This window comes from Grus americana, chromosome 13 (genome assembly GCF_028858705.1).
Source record: "Grus americana isolate bGruAme1 chromosome 13, bGruAme1.mat, whole genome shotgun sequence".
NCBI classification, from domain to species: Eukaryota; Metazoa; Chordata; class Aves; order Gruiformes; family Gruidae; genus Grus; species Grus americana.
In genome coordinates, this window is record NC_072864.1 from 15812838 (window position 1) to 15834833 (window position 21996).

General features: G+C 49.2%; 1 protein-coding gene across 2 annotated transcripts in view; it reads right to left on the bottom strand.

The window, feature by feature from the left end:
• Positions 1–2527, bottom strand: part of ZNF423 (zinc finger protein 423) — a 235642-nt gene extending 233115 nt beyond the window's left edge. For both annotated transcript variants that reach the window (XM_054841008.1, XM_054841006.1), the window contains exon 1: positions 1869–2527. In XM_054841008.1, coding sequence (XP_054696983.1) covers positions 1869–1908 — 40 coding nt within the window. In that variant the 5' untranslated portion in view covers positions 1909–2527. The remainder of the gene's footprint in view (positions 1–1868) is intronic.
• Positions 2528–21996: the final 19469 nt, after the last annotated feature.

Consider the following 21996-nt stretch of genomic DNA (forward strand, 5'->3'; position numbering starts at 1 on the left):
GGGCTTCACCCAGCTCACTGTTGCAAAGACCTTCTAGATATTTCTATATTACAGGGATAATGTTTCTTAGCTATGACTTGCCAGTAAGTTACCTGCTTCGACTCATAAAAATGCTGTTCTAAATAGTGATCGGTTCTGTATTAGAATTAGGGTCAAAATTTCATTATGAAGTATCAACCTCTTGTGACAGATATTGCTATCTAAAAAGTAATGAGGTAGAAAACAAATGACTAACAAACAGTAAATATGTAACGTTATTATGGCATGAGATGTCAATATTTACTAACTGATCTTCTAGAGCAAGTAAGGATTTCACTGACATAAAACTATTTCCTGAACGTTAAATGTGACACTTTAGCACAGAAAAATATTTTAAACTCCAGAGGCCTGGCCACTAAACGTGATCCCCTCATCCAAGGGAAGTCATGACCTGAGGCCTGCACCACTGTTTTCAAAGTGCGATCATTTTAGTTTCAAACAACGTATTTCAGAGCATCCCCCAGAAACAGCTCTAGCTCTGCCCTTTCTTCTGCCCACGGACTGTAACATTCATCTACCAATTACTGAAGTAGCTCCTTTGGCAGAGATTGTCTGGGATTGCAGAGGGTCACAATGCCATGCTGCAAACCTGCCCCACAGCACAATGCTAAAAGGTACTGTTAGTCTGGGGGAAAAATGATTAAGGGTTTTGTATAAAGATGAAGGAATGACTTTACAAAAACTTCATAAACATTTGAAGCGTGTACGACTTACATTGCAATCATCTGTTAAAGAGTGGATATTTCACAAATGATATAAAATGGCCCTGGATGGGGTTTTGATTCCTTCTTTAGCTGGTCAATTAACTGCATGCTAATTTTGTCCACCCGCAAGTTATTTAATTATGAACGCTTTCGACTTTTTGTTTCATCAGGGGCATCGAAAGTTATGATCCTTTTGTGCTTCTACAACAAAGCCCCCAGACCACTGAGTTTGCGACTTCTGCTTTGTGCAGAGGACAATAAAACCTTACCCAACATCAGCTAACCTCCTCGTGGCTGGGAGAGAAAGGCTTCGGAAATCACGCCTTCCCCTCTCGCACCAATTCACTTAAAAGTCAAAAAGCTGGCAAGACGTGCAATACAGTGCAGGGCTGGTCCTGGCCCTCCCTTTAGGTTTTGTCAGCAACTGTTTTCTTAGAGAGGTAAACAGGAGGTTTTAAACACTCCCTCGCTGTGGATGGTGAAGGATACGCAAAGTTTAATGTTTAACCTTTATTAATGCAGCTCTTACTAAATTTGGCTATTGTTTCGTCAAGCCCAAGCAAGTTTTCAACCCTTATCTATAAAATCGGGTTAAATTGTCCCCTTTTTTCACCACCCGTACGCGCATTGGACAGCGAGAGGAAACAGACGGCGTTACTATTCCCAATCATAAAGAAACATTAATTTCAAGCTAACCGGCTAAAACACGGGTGTGCTCCACTTCTCCCTTCCCCAGCTCACTGATGCGCCACCGCACCCGAGCATCACCGCGAAACTTTCCTCCCTCCCCGCCTCAACGATGCTACCGGCTTCTTTCATCAATTATCGCGACACGTGTCACCAGCGAGTCTCGGCCGGCACCGCGGTACCCACACACGCACCCCAGCGGAACGGACGGCGGGCGGGCTCCCCACGCGGGGCATCCGCCCCGCGTGGGGAGCCCGCCCGCCGTCCGTTCTAGGGGGGGCTCCGCCACCACCGGCCCGTATCGGGGGGGGATTTGCAATCCCCGCCAAGCCGGGACCCGGTCCTGATTGGCCGCGTCGCGGCGGCGGAGGCGGTGGCGGCTGCTGCCCGGGGCCGGGCGGCGGCGGCGGCGGCGGGGGCTGGCGGAGGATGCCTTACCTTTCACCGAGCGGGGCTTGGCTTGCTTCCTCCTGGACATGTCCGGGCGCCGTGGCTCGTCCTCCTTCTCCTCGTCTTCCTCCCGTCCCTGCCTTCCCTTCCTCTCCTGCTTTCTCTCTCTCTCCCCCCCCCCCACCTCCAAACTTTGCGAGGCGAAGCGGCAGCAGCAGCAGCGGGATCGATTATTTGATTTTCTCACTTCTATTGCCTGTTGCAATGCGGCAAGTTCAACTCCTCTTTCCACCCCCTCGGGCACTTTCCCCCCGGGGAAAAAAAATAAATAAAATCACAGGCGCAACAGTTGCAATTTTTTCCTTTGTGGGTTTTTTTTTTTCTTCCTTCCCCCCCCTCCCTCCTTGGATGTGCAAATACTACCAACGCAAAGCGAGCCCGGCCCGCGCCCCCACCCGCCTTTTTGTTCTCTTTAAAGTTTGCAGGCGCCCTGCGGCTCTCAGTCCGGCTCGCACTTTCAGAATTTAAAAAAAAAAAAAAAAAAGAAAAAGAAAAAAAGCAAAAAAAGCGGAGCCCTGCGCGGGGTCCCTGGGTTTGGGGTGGGGGAGGGCGCGCGGGGAGAATTAAGTGTCTAGACCAACGACGAGCACCGGCCCCGGCAATCCGGGGCGCTCCGGGGGTGCGACCTTGTTGCGATTTTCCTAAATCCTCCCCCGGCCGCGCTCGGCCCCCTCCCTCCCTCTCTGCCCGCTCGCCCCCGGCTGCCTCTCCTTTCCGCGCCCCCGCCGCTGGCCGGGGAGGGCGACGAGTCCTTTTTTATGCTGGCCGCGGGGGCCGAGGGGCGGCAGCCCCGTGTCCCCGGCGCGGCGCGGCCGGCCGTGCGCGGCGCGGAGCTGGGCGGGCGGGCGGGTGGGCTCCCCGCGGCCGGCCGCGCTCGCCGCCGCCTTCCCCTGAACGCACGCACTTCGCGGAACAAGGTAAGTGCTTCTTTGCATCGATGCCGGGGCCGCTAGCTGCCTCCATGGATTATTCGCTGGAAGGTGGCACCGCTCCTGCCTTCATTGCTGCCGCTGCTGCCGCTGCTGCCCTGGGTTTTTATTTTCTTTAGCTCTCGCCAGCCTCCCTCTCTTTTCTTTGTCCTGGCTCCTTTTCCTCCTCCTGATCTTGCTGCTGGGGCTGCAGTGCAGACACACATAATAAAGCCAGGCTTGGCTGGAAATGTAGCTGAGTCCCAGCAGGAGGATGTGAGGAGTGGAGTCCCGGCGGGGGAGCGCTCTGATCCCGTAGGGAGCCCCGCGCAGCCTGCGCCGATCAGACGGAGAGAGAGCCAACAGCACCGAGCCATGGACGGCCCGGGAAATACAGCGGCCGCCCGCAAAACGCGGACCGCCGCCGCGGACCGGACTCGCCGCCGCCGCGCGGAGCGGCGCGGAGCGGCGCGGAGCCGCCCCCCCGCCCCGCCCGGCCGGCGGTGGCTCCGCGGCCGCTCCCGCAGCGCGCAGCCCCCCGCGGTGGCGGGTCGAGTTGCCTTTGATCTGCATCGGGGGGGGGGGGGCGGCGAAATCTCCCCCGAGTGCGAAGGGCTCAGCGGCCGCGGGAAAAGTTGCGGGGGGGGGTATCCCCACCACCCCCCTTCTGCCCCTCGGCTGCTTCTGGAGAGCTGGAAGGGAGCATTTATTTACTTTGCCTTTCCCAACGTGTTAAATTTAGCAGGAGCTGGAGTCGCCTGCGCCTCTCTGCTGGGAAGGTTTCTTCTAGAAAAATCCTAAGTGTTTTAAACTTGTTATCCCACGGAGCACTCACTGCCAAGTTATGAATGAAATTGCTCAAGATAAACGTTCGATGAGTTTCTTCTCCCACTTAGACAGGGCTTGTTTGGTTCACGCAGTCTTTACGGCTTTGTAGGAACAAGGCACTTCAAACACCTCATCTACTGTACCCCGACCAGCGCGCGAGGAACCGCATCTCCAAGCATCCTCTCCCCTGCACGTGATGGGCCTGTGCCATTATGAGAGCCTGGGTGATTGTACATCCAGACATCAAAAGAGGAGGTGTCTTTAATGGAAGGAATCTGGGGGCGTTATTTGCAGATCCTGTGAAAACAGCCCTGGCAGAAGTACCCCAATCTGGAGCCAGGCCCCTGCGCAGCAGGAGGGGTGCAGCGCTCTGCCCATCCTGCATAGGCTTGGATCAGAGGGATGCAGGGGGCTATGCGAAGGCACCACTTTCCTGCTAGTGATCTTCACCTGGAAAACGTCTTCCTCTTTTCTTTTCTTTTTTTCCCCCACACCAAAAGAAACCCAAACTACTCAGGAATGAGTTTGTTGTTTGATCAAATTCAGTACAGAACTCGGAAGATTTTTCTTAATGCAGCATTGCATTTGAATGGATGTTTAGTGGTGATTTTCTGGTTTCTTAAGGTTTGACAGAAACTATTTGGTTTATTAATGTCATAATAAAAGTTTACAGTTCTCTCCTACTGTACGACTCCAGATTACCACCATAGACTGGACATATGGTAAAAAATGTTTCCTATAACACTGCTATAATCAAGATACACTTCCACTACATCACTGTTCTAAGTATCAAATTGGGGGTTCAGAGAGGCTAACCCAGGACAAAGACGGATTGTTAAAGAGCCTGTGGCCCCAATTCTGATCCCAATAAAAAATGGGGATAACTCTAGTCAACAGAGATTCACCATTACAAAAGCTGATGGGATACCAGTTTCTATAAAGACATAGTCAGGGTTGACAAGAAAAAAAAAATGTTGTGATATTGATACACGGAAAAATGCAACCAGGATTGTTGGTAAATTTGGTCAGCGTGACCCTAGATGCATATCCATTCAGCATCAGAGTCAGATCAGGAACTGAATTACTTCTGTATCCTCATCTTATTGGAGAGGCTTAATCCCCAGGCTATCAAATTGTTTCTGTTCTCTCACTGGCCCAATGAATATTTAATTATTCTTACAAAGCAGAAGAGCTTCAGCAGGACAGATTCTCATCCCAGAATGTGCCGGCGGTTGGGCACTCTCAGAGGAGTTCAGAGACCCAAATTCAAATCCCTGTGCAATCAGGCAAAGAGGGGATTTCAACCTTAGTTTTACACATTCCACTTGGCAAGTAATTCCCAAGCCCCATTGCCAACCCGAGCCCCTTTGCCATCCAGCCCTCTGCCCTCACATTTTCTATTCTTTTTTTAGAGTAATTTTAAATGCCACAATTAAAATGAACCATTTCTACAACTTTTTCCCCATTTTTCAATTCACTAAGAAATCTATAAATTTTCTTATTTTCTTTTTTTTTTTTTTTTTTACCTTTTCTCTTGGTGGAGGGCCAATGAGGTTTATTTGCAAGTCCCTACCTGGTTTGGAGCAGCTGCTGGCAAGGTGCAGAATCCTGGTCTGAGCATCCCGAACCCCTCCCATGAAAATGGTTTAAGTTCACTCTCACGGCTGTCATCAAAGCAGCAGCACCCTTGAAAACACTGCTTTCCGTGCTGGCATCTGTTGAAAAATACCCAGTTTATAGCTAAAGAAAGCAGGAAGGCTTAAAAAAAATGAAACATACATAAATCTGTCTTTAAAGGTAGTGCACACATATATAATTATTAATTCATCCCTCCCTATTATCTTCAAACCCAGCAATACACAGATTTCCTCCAGGCCCTGCTCTGTAAGTACATCTCTGTTCCACAGAGTTTTTCAACATGTGCCTAAATGCTTTGCTGCTCTGTTGTCACAACACATCGTTTGTGTATCTCCTCCAGATATATGTACAGGGAGTTTATGTGGTTCCCTTAGCCTCTGGTCCCACAGCCACTCTTGAGCAAAGAAAGCCTTGTAACCCTGCCGAGCCCCCCAGAGAAATGCAGAGTTCACCCATCCAGGCTCTCTTCCCAACACCAGGACTTAAACTCACATTGTCATTTAAATAGATACATTCCAAGAGTGCTAATAACAAGGGAAGACTTCACAGGCTTTATTAAAATATTTAAGGCAAATGACACCAGCCTGTGTGCTAATTTAATAAAAATACATTTAATAATTTAATTTAATTATGGTAATTTAAGAATGCAATAAAAATACATTTTGAATCTATTATCAATCTTGTTTCCTCACAGATGCCTTTCCTTTTTATGCTGGGGAATTTTAATAAAAGCGCAAAGCCGAGAGTGCCAAAGTGCAGAGCTGTTCTCTCCGGGAGAAAACCAAGAGCTCTCCTGCAGCTCCAGATGACATCCACGTCTCGTCAGGTCGCTGGGGCAATTTGGATGCCGGATTCTCTGCCTGGAACCCCTTTTGGGGATGTCATTGTCCTGTATTATACATGACACAGCTCCTGTACTACACACAATGCAGCTGCTGGCGAGAGGGAACCAGTACTAAGATGCAGCAGAGACCCCTGAGCTCAGCACGGCTTGTCTGAAGATGGGATTTACTGGTGGAGGCAACCGACAGCTTACAGCATCCTCCACCTCCGCCATCAAATTTCCCATCCGAGTCCCGTGAGGCTGACATGGAGGCACCAAGCCCTGATCTGGGGGGACGTGGTGGGCCCTGCCCCTCTGCCTGCTGCCACGCTCCTCCTCAAAGACACCAAGGCTTGTACAAATATGCTCTCTTTTCATGTAGGGGAAAACCGATACGTGCACTTGCTTATCGTGCCAACTAACTTGAGATGACAATTTCATTTTGCTCTGCTCTCTTCTGCCATGTGCATGCACAGTGAACATAATTTTTAAAGTTTGATGACATTTTCAGGAAGATACTAACCATAGCAAGACTAGCAATGAGCCCTTTTCTCTTTGGGAAGTTGTTACACCATCCTGCTATCTCAGGATATTATTCCATCCACACTGGACAGAGAGCATCCAGAATATTAGCACTTTGGCTTGAGTTTTGCCCAGATAGTTATATTTAAGGCACAGAGCTGGCCCAGACAATGTTATCTCAGGTAGTTCCACCCTGGCAGCATTATAGGAAACCGATGATTCGCCCTTACTCTGGGAAATGCAGGCAGAACTACCAGCCTCTCTATAATATATAGATTTATTGGCATTCAATACTGAGAGCAAACCCCTATATATTTCTATATATAGATATAATTATTTTGAAAGTGTTTCAGGATCAGTTTGAAATTACAAGTTGCATAAAAATAGCACAGTTGTGTAAAGGCAAAAATAAAATCTTCATGACAGCTGGGATGGTCAACGAGAACTGAGGGAGTTAGGCACCCGATGGACCAAGCCTGCTTCAAGAAATCCAGCCTCATTAAGGATTTAAACTTTCTAAAGTAAAAAAAGAGGAATATCTTCAATACATAAAAGGACTGATCTGGTGGACACCAAATGACCAGGCAACACAGGGAAGATCACCTTACTTCTGGAGCAGCCAGTAACAGAATCAACCTTAAATTAAAGACTGTATAATATGCATAAACCTAATTAAGAGATGCTACATAATATCTAAGAGAAAAGTAGCAAAATGCTAATTCCCTGGGAAAAGCTGTACAGCACATTTGATCGGAGGGGTTATGTGCAGCTAAAAAGACCATGCAAAATGGGAATCAACCCGTGCCAAACCCTGGTGCCCACCGCATCTCCACCTTCGCCAGCCCTCAGCACGGCAGGAACCAGTCTGGCTGAGGTTTGACAGAGGTGGGTGAACACCTGAGCTCTCTGGATCTGCAAAGGAATATAGGCACATACCGGAAACTATTAAAGGACTGGATTATTCTTAAAAAGCGATAATGTTTCCAAAGCACACAGCACAATGCACTCATTCAGCAGAGAGTCAAATGTCACAGTGGATACAGCTGCAAGACAGTGTCGCTCTTTATTTACAGTAAAATATGTCAAATAGGGAACACAAAGGCATCATCGGGATAAACATGGGACTGGAGCACACAAAGGCAGGCGGCATGCACAGCGCATCAGACAACCTGAATAAAAGCCCCGACTACAATACCAGCCCAGTTTCTATGGTGTTCTTGAGTTAATGCCTCCAAATAACTGGCATAAATAAATAACTGGCATCCCACATTTCAGTTATAAGAGAGGGCTGACATAGCCTGAAAATCAGGCTACAGAGCAGCAGCAACCAGAGGTGCTCCAGAGGGAGGATGTGCACAGAAAGGACAGGCTTCATGTGAAGAGCCGCTGGTGTGTCTGCGGGCAGGATCCAGCCAGCGTGCCTGAGTTTACACTTTGGGAAGTTACAGTGAAAAGGGATTGAGATGTTATCCAAGAGCATTGAAAAACAAAGTGAAAGTTTCACTGTGAAACACATTTTACTATGTACAGGACTACAAGCCTGTTCCATGTGCATGTGAGCCATGTGCACCAGCATTAGCATTCATACATCTCTAATAAGCACGGTGATTTTAAATTCCTTTTCACTTGTGTATGGCACGCACTTCTATCAATCATTCTTCCTTGTGTTAAAGAAGACATACAATAGTCTGAAATCAAGGCAGAGTAAGTGGTGCAGTTAGTGACACTTTCTGAAAAATACTGTCATACACTGGAGCTGAATTTAGTTCAAATATCTCAAAATACCCATCTGTAGAAGAAGTGCACACACACACACACCCCCCCCGCTCAGTTACAAGAAAACAATCATTACTGATAACAGTGCTAAAGATACAGGCCATGCAATACCCTACAAATACAAGCAGGTATTTTTCCCTTTCCATAGTTCACTGAGCAAAGTATTCATTTTGGCCTCTGTTCCAATTAGATGCTGCAGAAAATGGTGTGGGAGTCAGGCAGAGGATCTGCACTTCATCACAAAACCGCCTTTAGCACAAAGAATTTTCTAGGTTCTGCCTTTTGAATATTTCCATAAAGATAACTTATAGCATTATAATATTACTTTATAACTTACGATGTTTAGTATAAGAAAGTATCACATTTCCATATTTTTATCACAGCTCAGAGAAAGTACCTCTCTGTGATCAACTTATTCTGGGTTCCTTTCGTGCCTGCTGGACATGGATCTGTACTGCTTCTCAAAGGACATAAGGAATAAAAAATATATTCTCAATTTGAATTAGTTAAAAGAGGGCAAAGCCCTGGTGTACACAAGATGCTCAATGGCTCTGGGGTGAGCTGGCTGGTGAAGGTACATGAAGGTCTCTATCCAGCTGCTGGCTCCAGCACAAGCCCCTGGCCCCCACCTGCTCTTCAACATCAACTCAGCTCTGCCCAGCTCAGACAAGACATTTCTGCAATGAGGATGGGTCACTGCATGTCTTTCCCCACGACAGCAGTTCACTGTGCCCACTGAGACCCCTTCTTACCAGGGTTGTGATCAAAGAGCTTGGTCACTTTTTGGGGTTTTGTTACTTGGGTGGAAGCACCTCTTGTACTCAACAGGCACCTTCACTGCTGTCTGACCAGGAGCTGTGGCCAAAAAACATGCTATAGGATTTATAATTTTACTTACACCTCTGCCAGCATTGCTGACTAGGATAATGTTGAGATGAGGAGACAGAAAGTCAGCTAAAATGGCAAGGGCAGTGGGCAAAGTGTGGAGAGGCTGGAGGAGAGGACAGGCACAGTGCGAGGGCAGCACCAGGAGCTCAGCAAGGGGATCCAGGGGCTCCAAGGCAAACCGTGCCAGCAGCCTTCAGGGCTGTTCATTCTCCACCAGTACAAAGCCGTTTAAGCGCACTCTTTAAGCTGAATGTTGTGTACTTTTACATAACTGAAGGAGAACAAATACCCCATTAGTAGATAATTAGCACTTGGACTCAGAGTACTTATTTAACGTATTATGGATCGACCTCCAGCATTAGGAGTGATTCATGTCCCCCATATATTCGGCATCCTTGTTTCTTTCTATGATTATAAATATCTGTGCCATGTATCTGTGTAATGTTTATGAGATGTTCAGAATTACACTCCGGAGACAGAAGATTCCTCTTTATCCAGAGAAAAGGTTTAGCAATGTTAATAACAGTGGGCACACTGCCTTTCCTTACACCTTGCAGTCAAGAAGTCCCATTCATGCTAGACCCCGGCTATCTCTAGAAGTGTAAGGTGGATTTCCAAAGCCCTTAAACCTGGTCCCAGCAGGGTGTTAGGAAGTACTGGGAGGCCTCGGGGCAAACTCACCCCAGGAAATGGACCTGGCAGCACCCGCACCATGGGAACGGTCTCAAAATGCCCCATCAAAGACTGCCAAACATGAGCCGGGCAGCAGCCATCTGGACCAGTCTCCTAACAGCAGCCAAAGAGCAACCTGTCACCAGGGTCTAGGCTCTTACAAGCATTTTACACAGGGAAGTACAGCTTGTCTGAAAATTCCTCTATTTCCAAAGGCTTCTACTCCAGTCCACTGTTAAGTTCCCAGTAAAATAAGGGGGAGAAGCAAAAGGAATGAGATGACCTGTGGTCTGTTCCTGCTCTGCCATGTGTAAGAAGCAGTCTTGGGCAATCTACTTCACCTCTCCCCATGCCTGTTTCCTCATAAACCAGATAAAAATAGTAATCCTTGACCATATTTCTACTCCTGCCAGCATCAGCCTGCCATCTACTACTACTGCTGCTTCTTAAGAAAGCATGACCAAGTAGAGACACTTACCCTTCGCACCAAAACCTTGTCACCCTCAAGATTGTCTCTGCCATGAAAACCATCACCAACAGCTTTTGGAGGCCTTTCGCGTTTAACCCCAGCAGTAAGAGGCCGGTGCTCACAACTGCACTGTAATGTGTCCCAGCTCAGCCCTGTCCCCAGTGTCCCCATCCCAGGGGAGCAGCAGTGTCCCCTCTGCTTCTGCACTCCCGGACCTGTTCATGGGTCCAGGAAAGCCAAGGCCAAACAGCGGCTTCATGTTAAACAAAGTGGCTTGAGGACGGGCAGCCAAACTGCTGCTGTCACCTCCTCTTCCAGCTCCTTCCCACTGCACCGAAGAAAAGAAAATTGAAACACAAATCAAGTCCTATTCTACAAAATTAATAGTTTCCACTTGCTTCTTTTCTGTGTCTGCTTTCACTCTGTAATTACGCAAAAAGACACGGCGTACTGCGTGGTGCTATTGATTAACAAACCCCACAGCTGCACAGGCAGACCCCCAGGCAGTTTTGAAAGCAGCATTTTAAAGAAAGTTTGTTCTTTAATATTGAGATATTTATGGTCCCTCCTCTGAATCGGTGTGATAACATGAATGAGCTTGTGGAAGGGAGCAGGTGGCAGTATGAGAACATGCAGTTTTTATTCTTGTGAAAAACTTCTTTAGAAATTAATAGAAAATTATCTCATCACTATTGAATAATGTGGGATGATGCCAAAAGCCCAGGGAAAAGATCTCCATTAAATTTGGTAAGATTTGTCAAGTAGTTTCTATAGAATATACCCAGGTTTTTACAGATCTCTCTCAGTTTCATCCCTTCATAGGGTTTTGGAAGGGTCACAGAATATTTCCCTATTATCAGCCCCACTAATGTCCTGTTTAAATCCTATGACTGGCAGTGTTTATTCTTCTCTTATTAAGACTCCTTTCTTAGATGGAAAGGAATAAGCTTTATCAGTGATAAGGCTTACAGTCAGATAAGCAAAATAGGAAAGGCCAGAGAATATAAAGAGAGTTGGGTTAATTTACATTTATTTTTAGGTGTTTTTTTTTAAATCCTAAAGCACATTTTTAAATGCTGCAGTACAAAATCTCAAAATATGTGTAACAATGCCACTTTAAAAAATGCCCTACTGTTTGTCTATGTTATTTAGTTATCTTGCTATGCTGCCTAATATTATTGCGGCATCCTCCAACCAGGCACTGAACACCCAGGGCCCCAGCGCACGGCGTTTCCCAGAGGCAGGCACAAACATCCAAGAGAGCTACGAAAAACTTCCACACTTGAAGCCTGCACACTTCTCTGGGCGACCACTGCTGCCTTGGGGCGAGCCTGTGCCAGGAGACCAGCCTCCCAGGGACTCCGGGTGGCTCTGGGCTTTCTCGGGTCGGCACTGCCACGGAGGTCCTTGCTGTGTCCCGGTGCGGCACTGTCTGGCCGGCGGCAGCGGTGGGATACAGTGCTAAGCGCCCGCGCCTGCAGCTTCTGGAGAAAACCGAGCCCACAGCAGCCGTGGGGTCGTGAGCCGTCTCCACGCAGGGGAACAGCACTACGCGACATCCTGGCGTGTCTTTTTGAGAGGGGAGTAAATGAGTTCCCGTGAAGACACACTGCAGGAAAGGAGCCCGGTGCATTTCTGAGGCCGGAGCTCTGGTTTCGTGCCCAGCCCCGGGGCGGCAGTTCGGGGGGGGGCTCATCGGCGGCGCAGCCAGGGGCGCGGGGGCCACGCTGGGAGCAGCCGGACGGGCCGCGAATTCCTGCCGGCGGCCGGCCCAGCGGGGCATGGCAACGGGAGGCTGGGGAGGAACACGAAGCAGCGGGAGCTGTGAGAAAGCGAGCGGCGCCGCGGGGCGAGGCGGGGGTGCGGGCGGGGGGGAAGCAGGGAGGGGGCGAGCGGAGGCGGCAGGGGCGGCGAGGCCGGGGGTGCGCAGCTCCGGCAGCAGGGGCTCTCCCGCTGTCAGCCAGTAACGGACAGCCTCTCTGAAACGAGTTTTACGCCATCCTAACTCACCAATTTGTGTACCGCTTTGATTTCTGCCAGCCCGCGCCTGGGCTCGGTCCCTGCCGAGCAACCCGCGGCCCCTTCTGAGCACAAAAGGGGTTTGGATTCTAGCAGCACACATGCCTGCTACGTTTAGGAAACCCAAACGTTACCATCGCATTCCCAAGGAAGCCGAGAGCACGTGATGGTGCTGGCTGCGGTGAGCCCCGGCCCGGCATCTGCCGCCAGCCCCGACCCCACGGGGGGGCTCTGCCTTCGCTTTGTGCGCGGGGCGGCCGCGGGGGCCCCACGCTCGGGCTGAGCTGGCCGGGGAGGGCCGCTGCCTCCGAGCGACCGAGCGGCCCCGGAGAGCCTGCGTCGCACACGCACGCTCGCTGCCGCCAGCCCCGCAGCGGGAGTCGGGGGCCGCCTGCTGCTCTCCCCAAAGAATCCCACCGCTCCTGGCCTGAGGCACAGATTAACTCTCTCCTCCCCACCCCCTCGCCTCCCCATTTTTGGGCTGCCCGTCTTTCCCAACCCTGCTTTCTTGGCCAAGGATTTGTAACGGCATCGGCCCAGGCGCAGAGCGCGGGGCCTGCAGCGCTGCTTCCCGGGCAGAGTTTCCTTTCGGAGCGGCGTGGCACCAGGCTGGCTCCCCCGCTTGGCGCTGCCATTGCTGGTTTGCGCCGGGTCCGGCTCCCAAGATGAACTGGCCCTCGCTGGGGGCGGTCGCTGCTCTGCCGCTAGATTTCATGTCAGAAAAGGTGTTTTACTGCACGTGAGTGTTCGTCTGCGTGAAGAAAATGTTAATCAAACTGCAGAGAAGACACAATAGCTGCGCAGATACATTAAATATCTAGTTACTGCGCAATAAATAATTAATAGAGTTAATCTATTTGACCATACTCTGCTCAAGTCCTAGCCTTACAACCAATCAATAGCAATAAGACCTAACATTTGTATGAGGCTTTGCTTTCTCTGAGTGCTGTGTGATCATTAATAACCAACGGCTGAGTACTCCTGATACCGCATAGGCCAGCGAAAACTTTGGGAAGTTTTGATTACATCAACGATTCTGCGTTTAGTTTCTAAAATGCTACTGAAGTGCCCTGGCATATCTAGCAGGCACATAGGCTGGGGTTTCCCAATGAAGTTAGGGAAAGGAATTGCCGAGCTCCTGTTGACTTTCAGTGGAAATGAGTTCCCAACAAATTCAGGCCTTGCAAAACCGTGTTTTGAAAACTGCACATACATAGTACCAGGTTTTTAATACTTTCCTAATTTTAGCCACGAACATGATTCTCTCCTATGTAAGAAAGAAAGAAGATGAAATAACCTGGTTTAGGAACTGCAAAAGATTCCTTAGTTGCATAAAGTTTGTATACAAAACTTGTATGAAGTTTACCAAACCATCACTACTATTTCTGTTTCAGCATTAGCAGACATCTGCACCTGAAAGAGCTGTCAGCTCAAGACTACCACAGGGCTGTGAGTCATTTCAGATGGTAGCAACAACCGTCCTGCTTTCCTCAGGAGTTAAATTAAAATAGTTCCTGACACACAGCAGTTGTTTCTTCTCCAGCGATTTGGAGAGGGAGATTTGCCCCCCACAGGGTGAGACATGGCGTATGGGGCTGGCACTCATCCCAGGCCACTCGCCTTGCTTCCCTGGGTGGCCACACACACAGGGCTTGGAGCACCAGCCCCTTGGAGGCAGCAACCAACCTGAAGCCAAGACACCGAGTTTTCCTGCAGACCGCCTTCCATGGTCCAGGCTGCCCGCTGCCACAGCAGGTTTTCAGTGGGGTCAGCCGTGCCTGCCAGCTGCTACCTCAGGCACCACCACGGCAGGAGGAAAAAGGGATTGTCCCTCCGAGGGTCCCTGGCCCCAGCCCTGGGATGGCCGCAGTGGTCTGCTTGTGGGTTTCATCCCCCTGCTCTCTGTTTCGAGAGAGCCACGCACCCCATCCAGCACCACTGCCCTGCTACAGTGCTCCTGTCCCAGTCAGGGTGGCATCAGGGCTGGGAAGCTCATCTTTTTGGGGTGTTAACAGCTACCTGCCCAATAACTGCAGGATAAAGGCAGCCTGGCTGGATGGGAACAGGTCTGACTGCTCCTAAACCCCAGGCCATTGCCCTGCTCCAAGCCCATCCTTCCCCTCTGCAGTTAGCTCCAACAGTACATGTGAGCAGGCCTGCAGTGTAGCCGTACTCGCACTCAGGTGCGCACCCTGCTGCAGCCCATCCCGGCTGCGGCTCTGTGCTTGCGTGGTGCAGATGGCCATCCCCAGCACCAAGTGCCAGGGCCACGCTGGGGCGGCTGAACTAAAGAGCCGCAGGAGGAAGAACACAAGAGCTTTGTAGAAATATGTATTTTTACATCAGAGTTCTTTGTATATACAAAAAATTCCACCCTGCTGTGCTAGGAGAAAAAAATCCTGTGGGCATTTCAGACCAACCTGTTTTATTAATGCAAACTGCCAGATTCAACATGCGCCAGCCTGAAAAACAAGAGGCTGGGAAGGAGGAACATATCCACGGTAAGTACTCGGCAGGCCTGTGGGTCACATCGCCCCTCGCTGGGGATCAGAAATAGAGGTGGGCAAGTGATAGTGATGCAAAACAAAGATGTCTGTAATTTGGAGTGGGTTTTGCCAGCTCTGCCTGGGGCTGTACTGTACTTGCCTTCTACTTACTGCTCAAATGACCTGAGCATTCCTGGGCAAAACAGTAACGGCAGGCATGTTTTGAATGTGGAAAATATTCATGGCAATTACTGCCTACATTTGCACACCTGAGTGTGTATGCTCAAAAAACAGCTGCACATGCCCTGGCCAGACCTGGCTGTGACACTACAGGCTTTACACAGCCAGTTGCTAACTGCTCCGTACAGTGTTGGTGTGAAATATTAATTTAATAGTCCAGTGTACAATTTCAGGAGATTTCAAACAACTTCAGAATAACCACATTTCAGAAAACATCTGTAAAATGAACTCTCAAGAAAAGACGTGTGAAAACTTTAAACCCTAACTCATTAAATATTCACAGTAGCTCTAATCAGCTTCCAAAGAGGGATGATAAATGCAGCTTACGAGCAGTTCAAACAGTAGGATGGGTCAAAATAAAAAATGATAACAGAAGTCAGTACAGGAAATTAGTTGTCCAACAATGGGAAAAAAAAGGTTGGGTTAAAAGGCTTTCCCAGATAAATACAACTAGCTCACTTTGACGGCTCGCTCTGGAGGTACAGACACCACAGGTCTTCCAGAAAGAGCCAGACCTCCAGGTGCTCTCCCCACAGACACACAGCAAGAAGGCACCCGTGTGCTGTCACCCAGCCTCCATCTGAAGAAACTGCCTCAGGTCTCTGCCTCTCTAATGCTGTCAGAAGTTGGTATAGATAAGCACGCGCAGAAGAAAGCCGCAGAGTCCTGTTTTACTACGAAACCACACTGCAAAATCCTCTCACTATTTTTAGTTAGTAGAAAATATGCCCGTGCAGGCAGGGCACAGAGGACCAGAGCAATACCGGCAGAGATGGGAGATGGAGTGGACAGAAGTTAGGTTCTGGAGTTGACAGAAGCGTGACCGGGTTTTTAGTGAACATTGTATGGCCTCAGAGCAGTGCCATGGGACTTGGGATCTGTGTCCGTGTGAAGTGCAGTTACCTCTAAAAACTGCACATTTGAGCATATGCCGTGAGGAAAACCACTCTGACTCAGTTTCACCACTGAGCAAATGGAGCTGATAACTGCTGCGTCTCTCTGGGGAATGCTCCACGACTCAGGCTGTATTTGGGTCATAAGAGACTTCAAAAGTCCTTTGAGCAAAAGCACTAAAGTGCTGCAAAATACAACAGGCACTGGTAGGCAGCAACCTGGCAGCAAAGCATGCCAGAACTATGAAATTCTTCTAATCTTTCCTCCCCAGCCAATTCTGTCAGCCCTGCAATCACTTTTGCAACACTTCCTTGAACTCTTCTTCGCCCTCAGTACTTTTTTTGTACACGATGGGATGCCCAGATCCATCATGCTGTGACCCCGATGAGATCCTGACACACCCAGGTGGTCTCAGAGGGGTGCAGACCCCAGCCCCACTGGCACCCTCTGCTACCAGCTGTGGGCTGTGATGACGAGCTGTGTGTCCCTCATGAGCCCAAGACCTCAAAAAACCTGAAAATGATGGAAGAGGCTTGGACACCATCAGAAACCAAGCCATGGAAGGAGCTGGCAAAGAGTTAGTTACTAAATATTTTAAGACCAAATAAACCTGGCATTTTAGAGGTCTCTGGTCCATTATTTTTGTCCAAATTACATATGCATCCTCTGATATATACCTCTGCAGCCATAAACACAAAACATGAGAGGGACAAAGAAAGAAAAATCTTGCTGAACAAGGGAGTTACATACTGTAGGAATGCAGGAGCCTGTGATCTGCGTTATTTCTTTGCTTAAGGCCACCTAGCAACAGCGCATAGGTTAATCCTCCACAGACTGAACAGACAGCATCAGCCAACAGGAAAACAAAACATCTCTGCTAGAAAAACATCAGAACAAGAATTACCCATTTGCAAGAGGGTTGTAGGAACAGGCAGCAACAAATAAGAAAGAGGTATACATGATACTCCTGCAAAAGGAAGATTTCCCTGTAAATAGAGTTATTGTCCACCTAGTTATTAAAAATACAAAAAGAGCTTTACAACATTTACAGAAAACCTCTCTGGGAGCTGCAGGAGCCCTGCTCCGCAGGGAGCTGGGGGGATGAGCTGGACCGCGGTCAAGGCTGGTTGCCATCTTAGAGAGTGCCTTTAAATGATGAATAGAGTGTCCTCTAAAATGATAAATAAACCTCTGGAGCTGTAACCCTACTGCCAGGGGTTAGCAGCACCTGCAAGGGCAGGTTCAGATCTCTATGAGCATCTCTTGGACGTTAAGACATACTATCACCTTCTTAAAGCCATTGTTTGCAGTGGCTCAGGCCCCCCTTTGCAGCTCTGCCAGGCTTCCCTGCACCAGGACATTCTGCTAAAGGGGTCTGGAAACATAGAATTAACTCACCGGGAGATCCCCACTGTGCTGGGGCTGCCCCGCACAGCTGCTGGGTCCTGGACAGAACACCCTGTGGGGCTTGCCGGCCCAGACACCCGCTGCATCCACAGCGCCTGCACCTTGGCAGCGCACAGAGGGGCCCTGGCAAAGCTGCAGCCCAGGAGCTGTGCTGTCCCCCCAGCACTGCCCCTGCCTGCACTGCCCCTCCTGCTCTCCCAAGGGGTAGACACCAGGGATGGGATTTTGGAGGAAAACATGGTGGGAAGCCACCACTCCTCACCAGCCTGCTACAGCACGCTGCCTGCCTTCCCCCCTGCCCCAAGCTGAGTGTCACCTGCTGCTCACCAGTGCCAGCACAGCTGGCACTGTCCCCAAGGAAGCTTCTGACCCAGCTTTTCCAAGGGCTCTTTGCAGCACGGCACACCTTCCCATGCTTGCTGAGGGATGGCGGCCAACGTGGTGCCACGCATACCTGCACATCTGAGATGTGATTTATTAAGGGGTTTATTGTTGCTCCTTTTCTGCTGTTCACCAACAGATGGTAGCAGCACTGCTGCTGTCATGCCGGGCCAGAAGCTGCTCGCAGGAGGAGACGACTTCTGCTCTGAAAGTTTTCCTAGCTGATGAAAAGTCATGCTTACTCGTCCTCCTGCACCTCACTGGCTGTGCTTCCAGAGCCAGCTCGGACAGCGAAGCAAGTATCTCCCAGCACAGCGTATTCTCAGTTCAAGGCTCTGGGGAGGGATGCAGGCAGCTGACTGGGTTGTGGCTTTGTTCACTGAGGCTGGTAAATCAAAACGTGTTCAGGTACACCAGTGACACCTGGGCTGGATGCCCCAAATGGTGACTCCTGGGCTGCATGGGGTTGCAACTGCACACCCTGCCTGGCTCTGCCCACAATGAGCCATTCCCAAATGGTGAGCAACACCCAGCTTGAAGACAGGCACCAGCAAGGCCCAAATTAATTACTTCATTTATTATTAACAAATTTAATTATTGGGCAAAATCCGAGCATTTCCTGCCACTGACTGCACTGGCCGCTAGCACAAGACGGGGCCCCAGGTTGCTCACTGCCTTTGCTGGGCAAGCACTGAAGCCAGCTGGAGCTTTGCCTAAGCGAGGTCTGGCTAAGACGGAGCTAAGTACAGACCACAGGATTTGGTCTGCGGCGAAGCTGCTCTGCGGAGGAAAAACAAACAAACAACAACCCTGCTCTAGAGGCTTCCCCTAATTCTGTAAAGTGCTTTGAGGCTTGCGAGTGGCTCTCTATATAATCAATAACTCCATTAACAAAAAGGTGGCTGAATGGCAGCTACCTCTGATTAAAATAGAGCCCTTGGTGTATTGCAGCAAACAGCCATGTAGCCATTTCTCTGATCAGATGCAGGTCTTTCCTAGTGTCATATAATTCATGTTAAAATCACAACAACAAGGCAGACTTCCTTGCAGCTGTTCAGAAGTCTTTGGAGGCTGCCATTATACTTCACCTTTTTAATGCTTTATGTATTACAGCTTTATTTTCACCTAAGGCTGTGATCCTAAGCTTCCTCACAGCCTTATCTACAACTCATATTTCAAAGCCTAATTTTCCTGCCCCCAAACGTAGAATAAAATAGCTTGCAAAAAAAGCTGCAAGGAAGCTGCAAGTTCTGCGGTTTTATAGCCCTTCTCCATCGGATCTGTATAGGTACTATTCCTCACGGAGCCAAAAACTTCCTGGAGAAGTACCATAGCTAGAAGATATTTCTTGACCTGGCGTAACACTCCGTCCACCCTGGCTGGTGGAGAGATTATGAAATTTTAATTGGACTGAGAGCAAGATATCACTATAATTGGAGCCCAAGTGCCTGCACGAGCCCAAGAGCTAGGACTTGCTGGAAATCCTCGACAGCCACCAGCGGCCCCAGCGCCCGAACATGCCTGTGCCCCTGCATGGAGGCAATACGCATCCTCCTCTCTACTTGTGCTGCAGCCACTGCCTCCTTTCCAGAAATAAAAGGTTTTGCAAAGGAAGGATACTCAGGCCCATCCAGGTTTCCATGTCCCCTGTGCTGCCATGAGCAGCAGCATGAGGGACAACAAGAATATCCCAGCTCATCCCAGCATGAGCTGATGTCTGCCCTTGGGAACACACACTCCTTGTCACAAAATGACTCTCTGCTGCAGCACTGGCAGCAGTCTCTCGCTCTGCTGAGCTGTGGTCCCCTTCTCCAGTGCCTGGCTGGCTGGACAAGCCTGCTGTGGCTGTGTGTGTGCGCGGCAGCCCTGTGGTGGGCACAGCTTGCCCTGCAGTGTGGCATTTTGGATCTATGCACCAGCTGGTTTAGTACCACTGTCTGGTACGACATAAACCAAGCATCGACTTCTACCACCTCCAAAAGGTAGGCGGGGGTGGTTGGTTGGAAAAGATGAGCGTGCTGGAGGAATGCAAATGGTGGGATTATTTATTACTCACGTAGATGCTCAGCCTGTAACATGTTGCCTGGCTCCATGTAATCATACAAATCGCTCAGCGGAGTCAGTGATCTAACTGTAGATTCCACAGCTCAGGGACTCAAATGACCCCAGAAGGACTGTGCTCAAACATTCATGCCCAGATGACACTTGGTCCCATGCACACTTTTTAAATCTTTGCCAGACATTACAAGAGATCATTCTGCGCATATCACATGTAAGATCTTGGTTTTACCAGGAAGCCCACATTGAAGAATCTTCAGGAAAACAAGGTGCCGCCACAAAATAACAGCCTGAATGCTTAGCAAAGATTGTCTTCATCTAAAGGTCAAAGCAAACCTCCCTTGCATAACACACTTTTTTCCCTAGGTGAGTACAAACCCAAGCTCCTAGGTAGCCAAGTGCTCCCTCTTCCTAATAGCCATCTGCTAACAGAGCGACATGCAGTTCTCCCTGCTCTGGCCATCCCCGCTGCGAAGGGCTTATCGCATTACTGCTACTCTGGGAAATCTTGACTCCTGACATCGGCGCTACAAAGGCGGCTGTTGATGAAGCACTGTCACTTTACAGTGCAGCTCAGCAAAAACTTTGGCTTCATTTCTACCTGTAATGCCATAAAACCTCAATGGGTGAATGGCCCCACATCAGGGCAAGGAACTGGCTTTGCCAAGTGATTTTGTTGGCAACGGTCTTTGTTTATGCCAGTGTGAGGGAGAGGAGACCAGGACCTCCCCGACCCTCTGTGGTTGCTGTACCAAGGCCCCTCTCAACATTGCTGTCTGGTCTGTGCTATTCATGGGATGGGCACTGCCACAGGAAAACTCTGACATTAGTCACAGGCTGTGCAGGTTATTCATTGTCCTAAGAAAAGGAGTATTTTTTAAAATATAACAATGAACCAAGGAAGAAGACAATTTAAAGCAGTTGTGTTGGACAAAGGTGTCCTAGGGGACACCTAAGCATGCTTTCTGCTGCAAACTGCTGTTTCAAAACCGCTGGGTAAGTTCCTGGCCCCAACTAAAGGCAATGGCACAATTAGGGTTTGCTTGTCAGGTCTCCAGCACCAGAGCATGCTTGGGGACTAAGGATGAAATTTAATTTCGCTTATGGGCCTGGTCTCCTTCAGCCTCAGGATTGCTGAACAGAAACAAGAATTAAAAAAAATAGGCACCTGAAGGATGGACTGTTTGAGGCAGAGCTGGGAACAGCATGTGTGACCCCAAGGGACATCCCATCCCGTTTAGTGTCAGCCTCCTCCCCATGCTCTCTCACCTCCCCTTGGTCCACATCTCACATCACATCCCAGCAGAGCTGCAAACCTGCGACCCTGCAACAGGCACAGCCAGGCCACACTCTGCCTGATGCCCCCAGCCAGCCTCCAGCCCACCTGCGCAGGAACCACAAAGGGAAAGCAAACAAAATAATCAGTAAGAAAATGCTTCGCATTTTTGTAGCAGTTTTCATCTGAACAGAGAATTTTGCAAGCCATGCTGAATTCAATTAATGAAGCCTTCATTTCTTAATTCATTAAGAAACAGTCTGCTTTGTGACCTCATAATTGAAATCAAGTTGTAAAATATTGGCTATATTCTCTTTTGTGAGAAAATTAATAAAAAGCAATATTGAAAACCTCAGCCTGTATTGAGTGGGAAGGGAAAGAAATCCACTAGTTAGTTATAACAAGCTATCTATATTTCTGCTTAAACATTTTGCAGTCATGCCATCCAGCAGGCATACTCCACGAATCTGAAGCCAGAGTGAGGTCCCTGCCCTGGGAGCCCAGTATATCATTTTGGGAAGAAAGTGGCCTGGAAGCTCTGATCTGCAGCCACTGCTCATCCTGCAGTGATGGGGTGGCCCAGGAATGGACCTGCCCAAGCAACTGGGAACCGAAGTCAAACAGTACCAACCCCCCAGTTAGCATAAATAATTGGTTTTCCAACAGGAAGGCCCCCACGGTGACTTTCCCATCGAGGACCCACGTGCTACTAAGAAAATTAAAGGTTGAAGGTTCATTATTGGGACAAGTAGAGCACGAACTTTTGCAAAATGCCTCATCGATTAGCATCATGTCTTGACCTAAAAGAGAAACTCTAAGGAGAGCTGATAG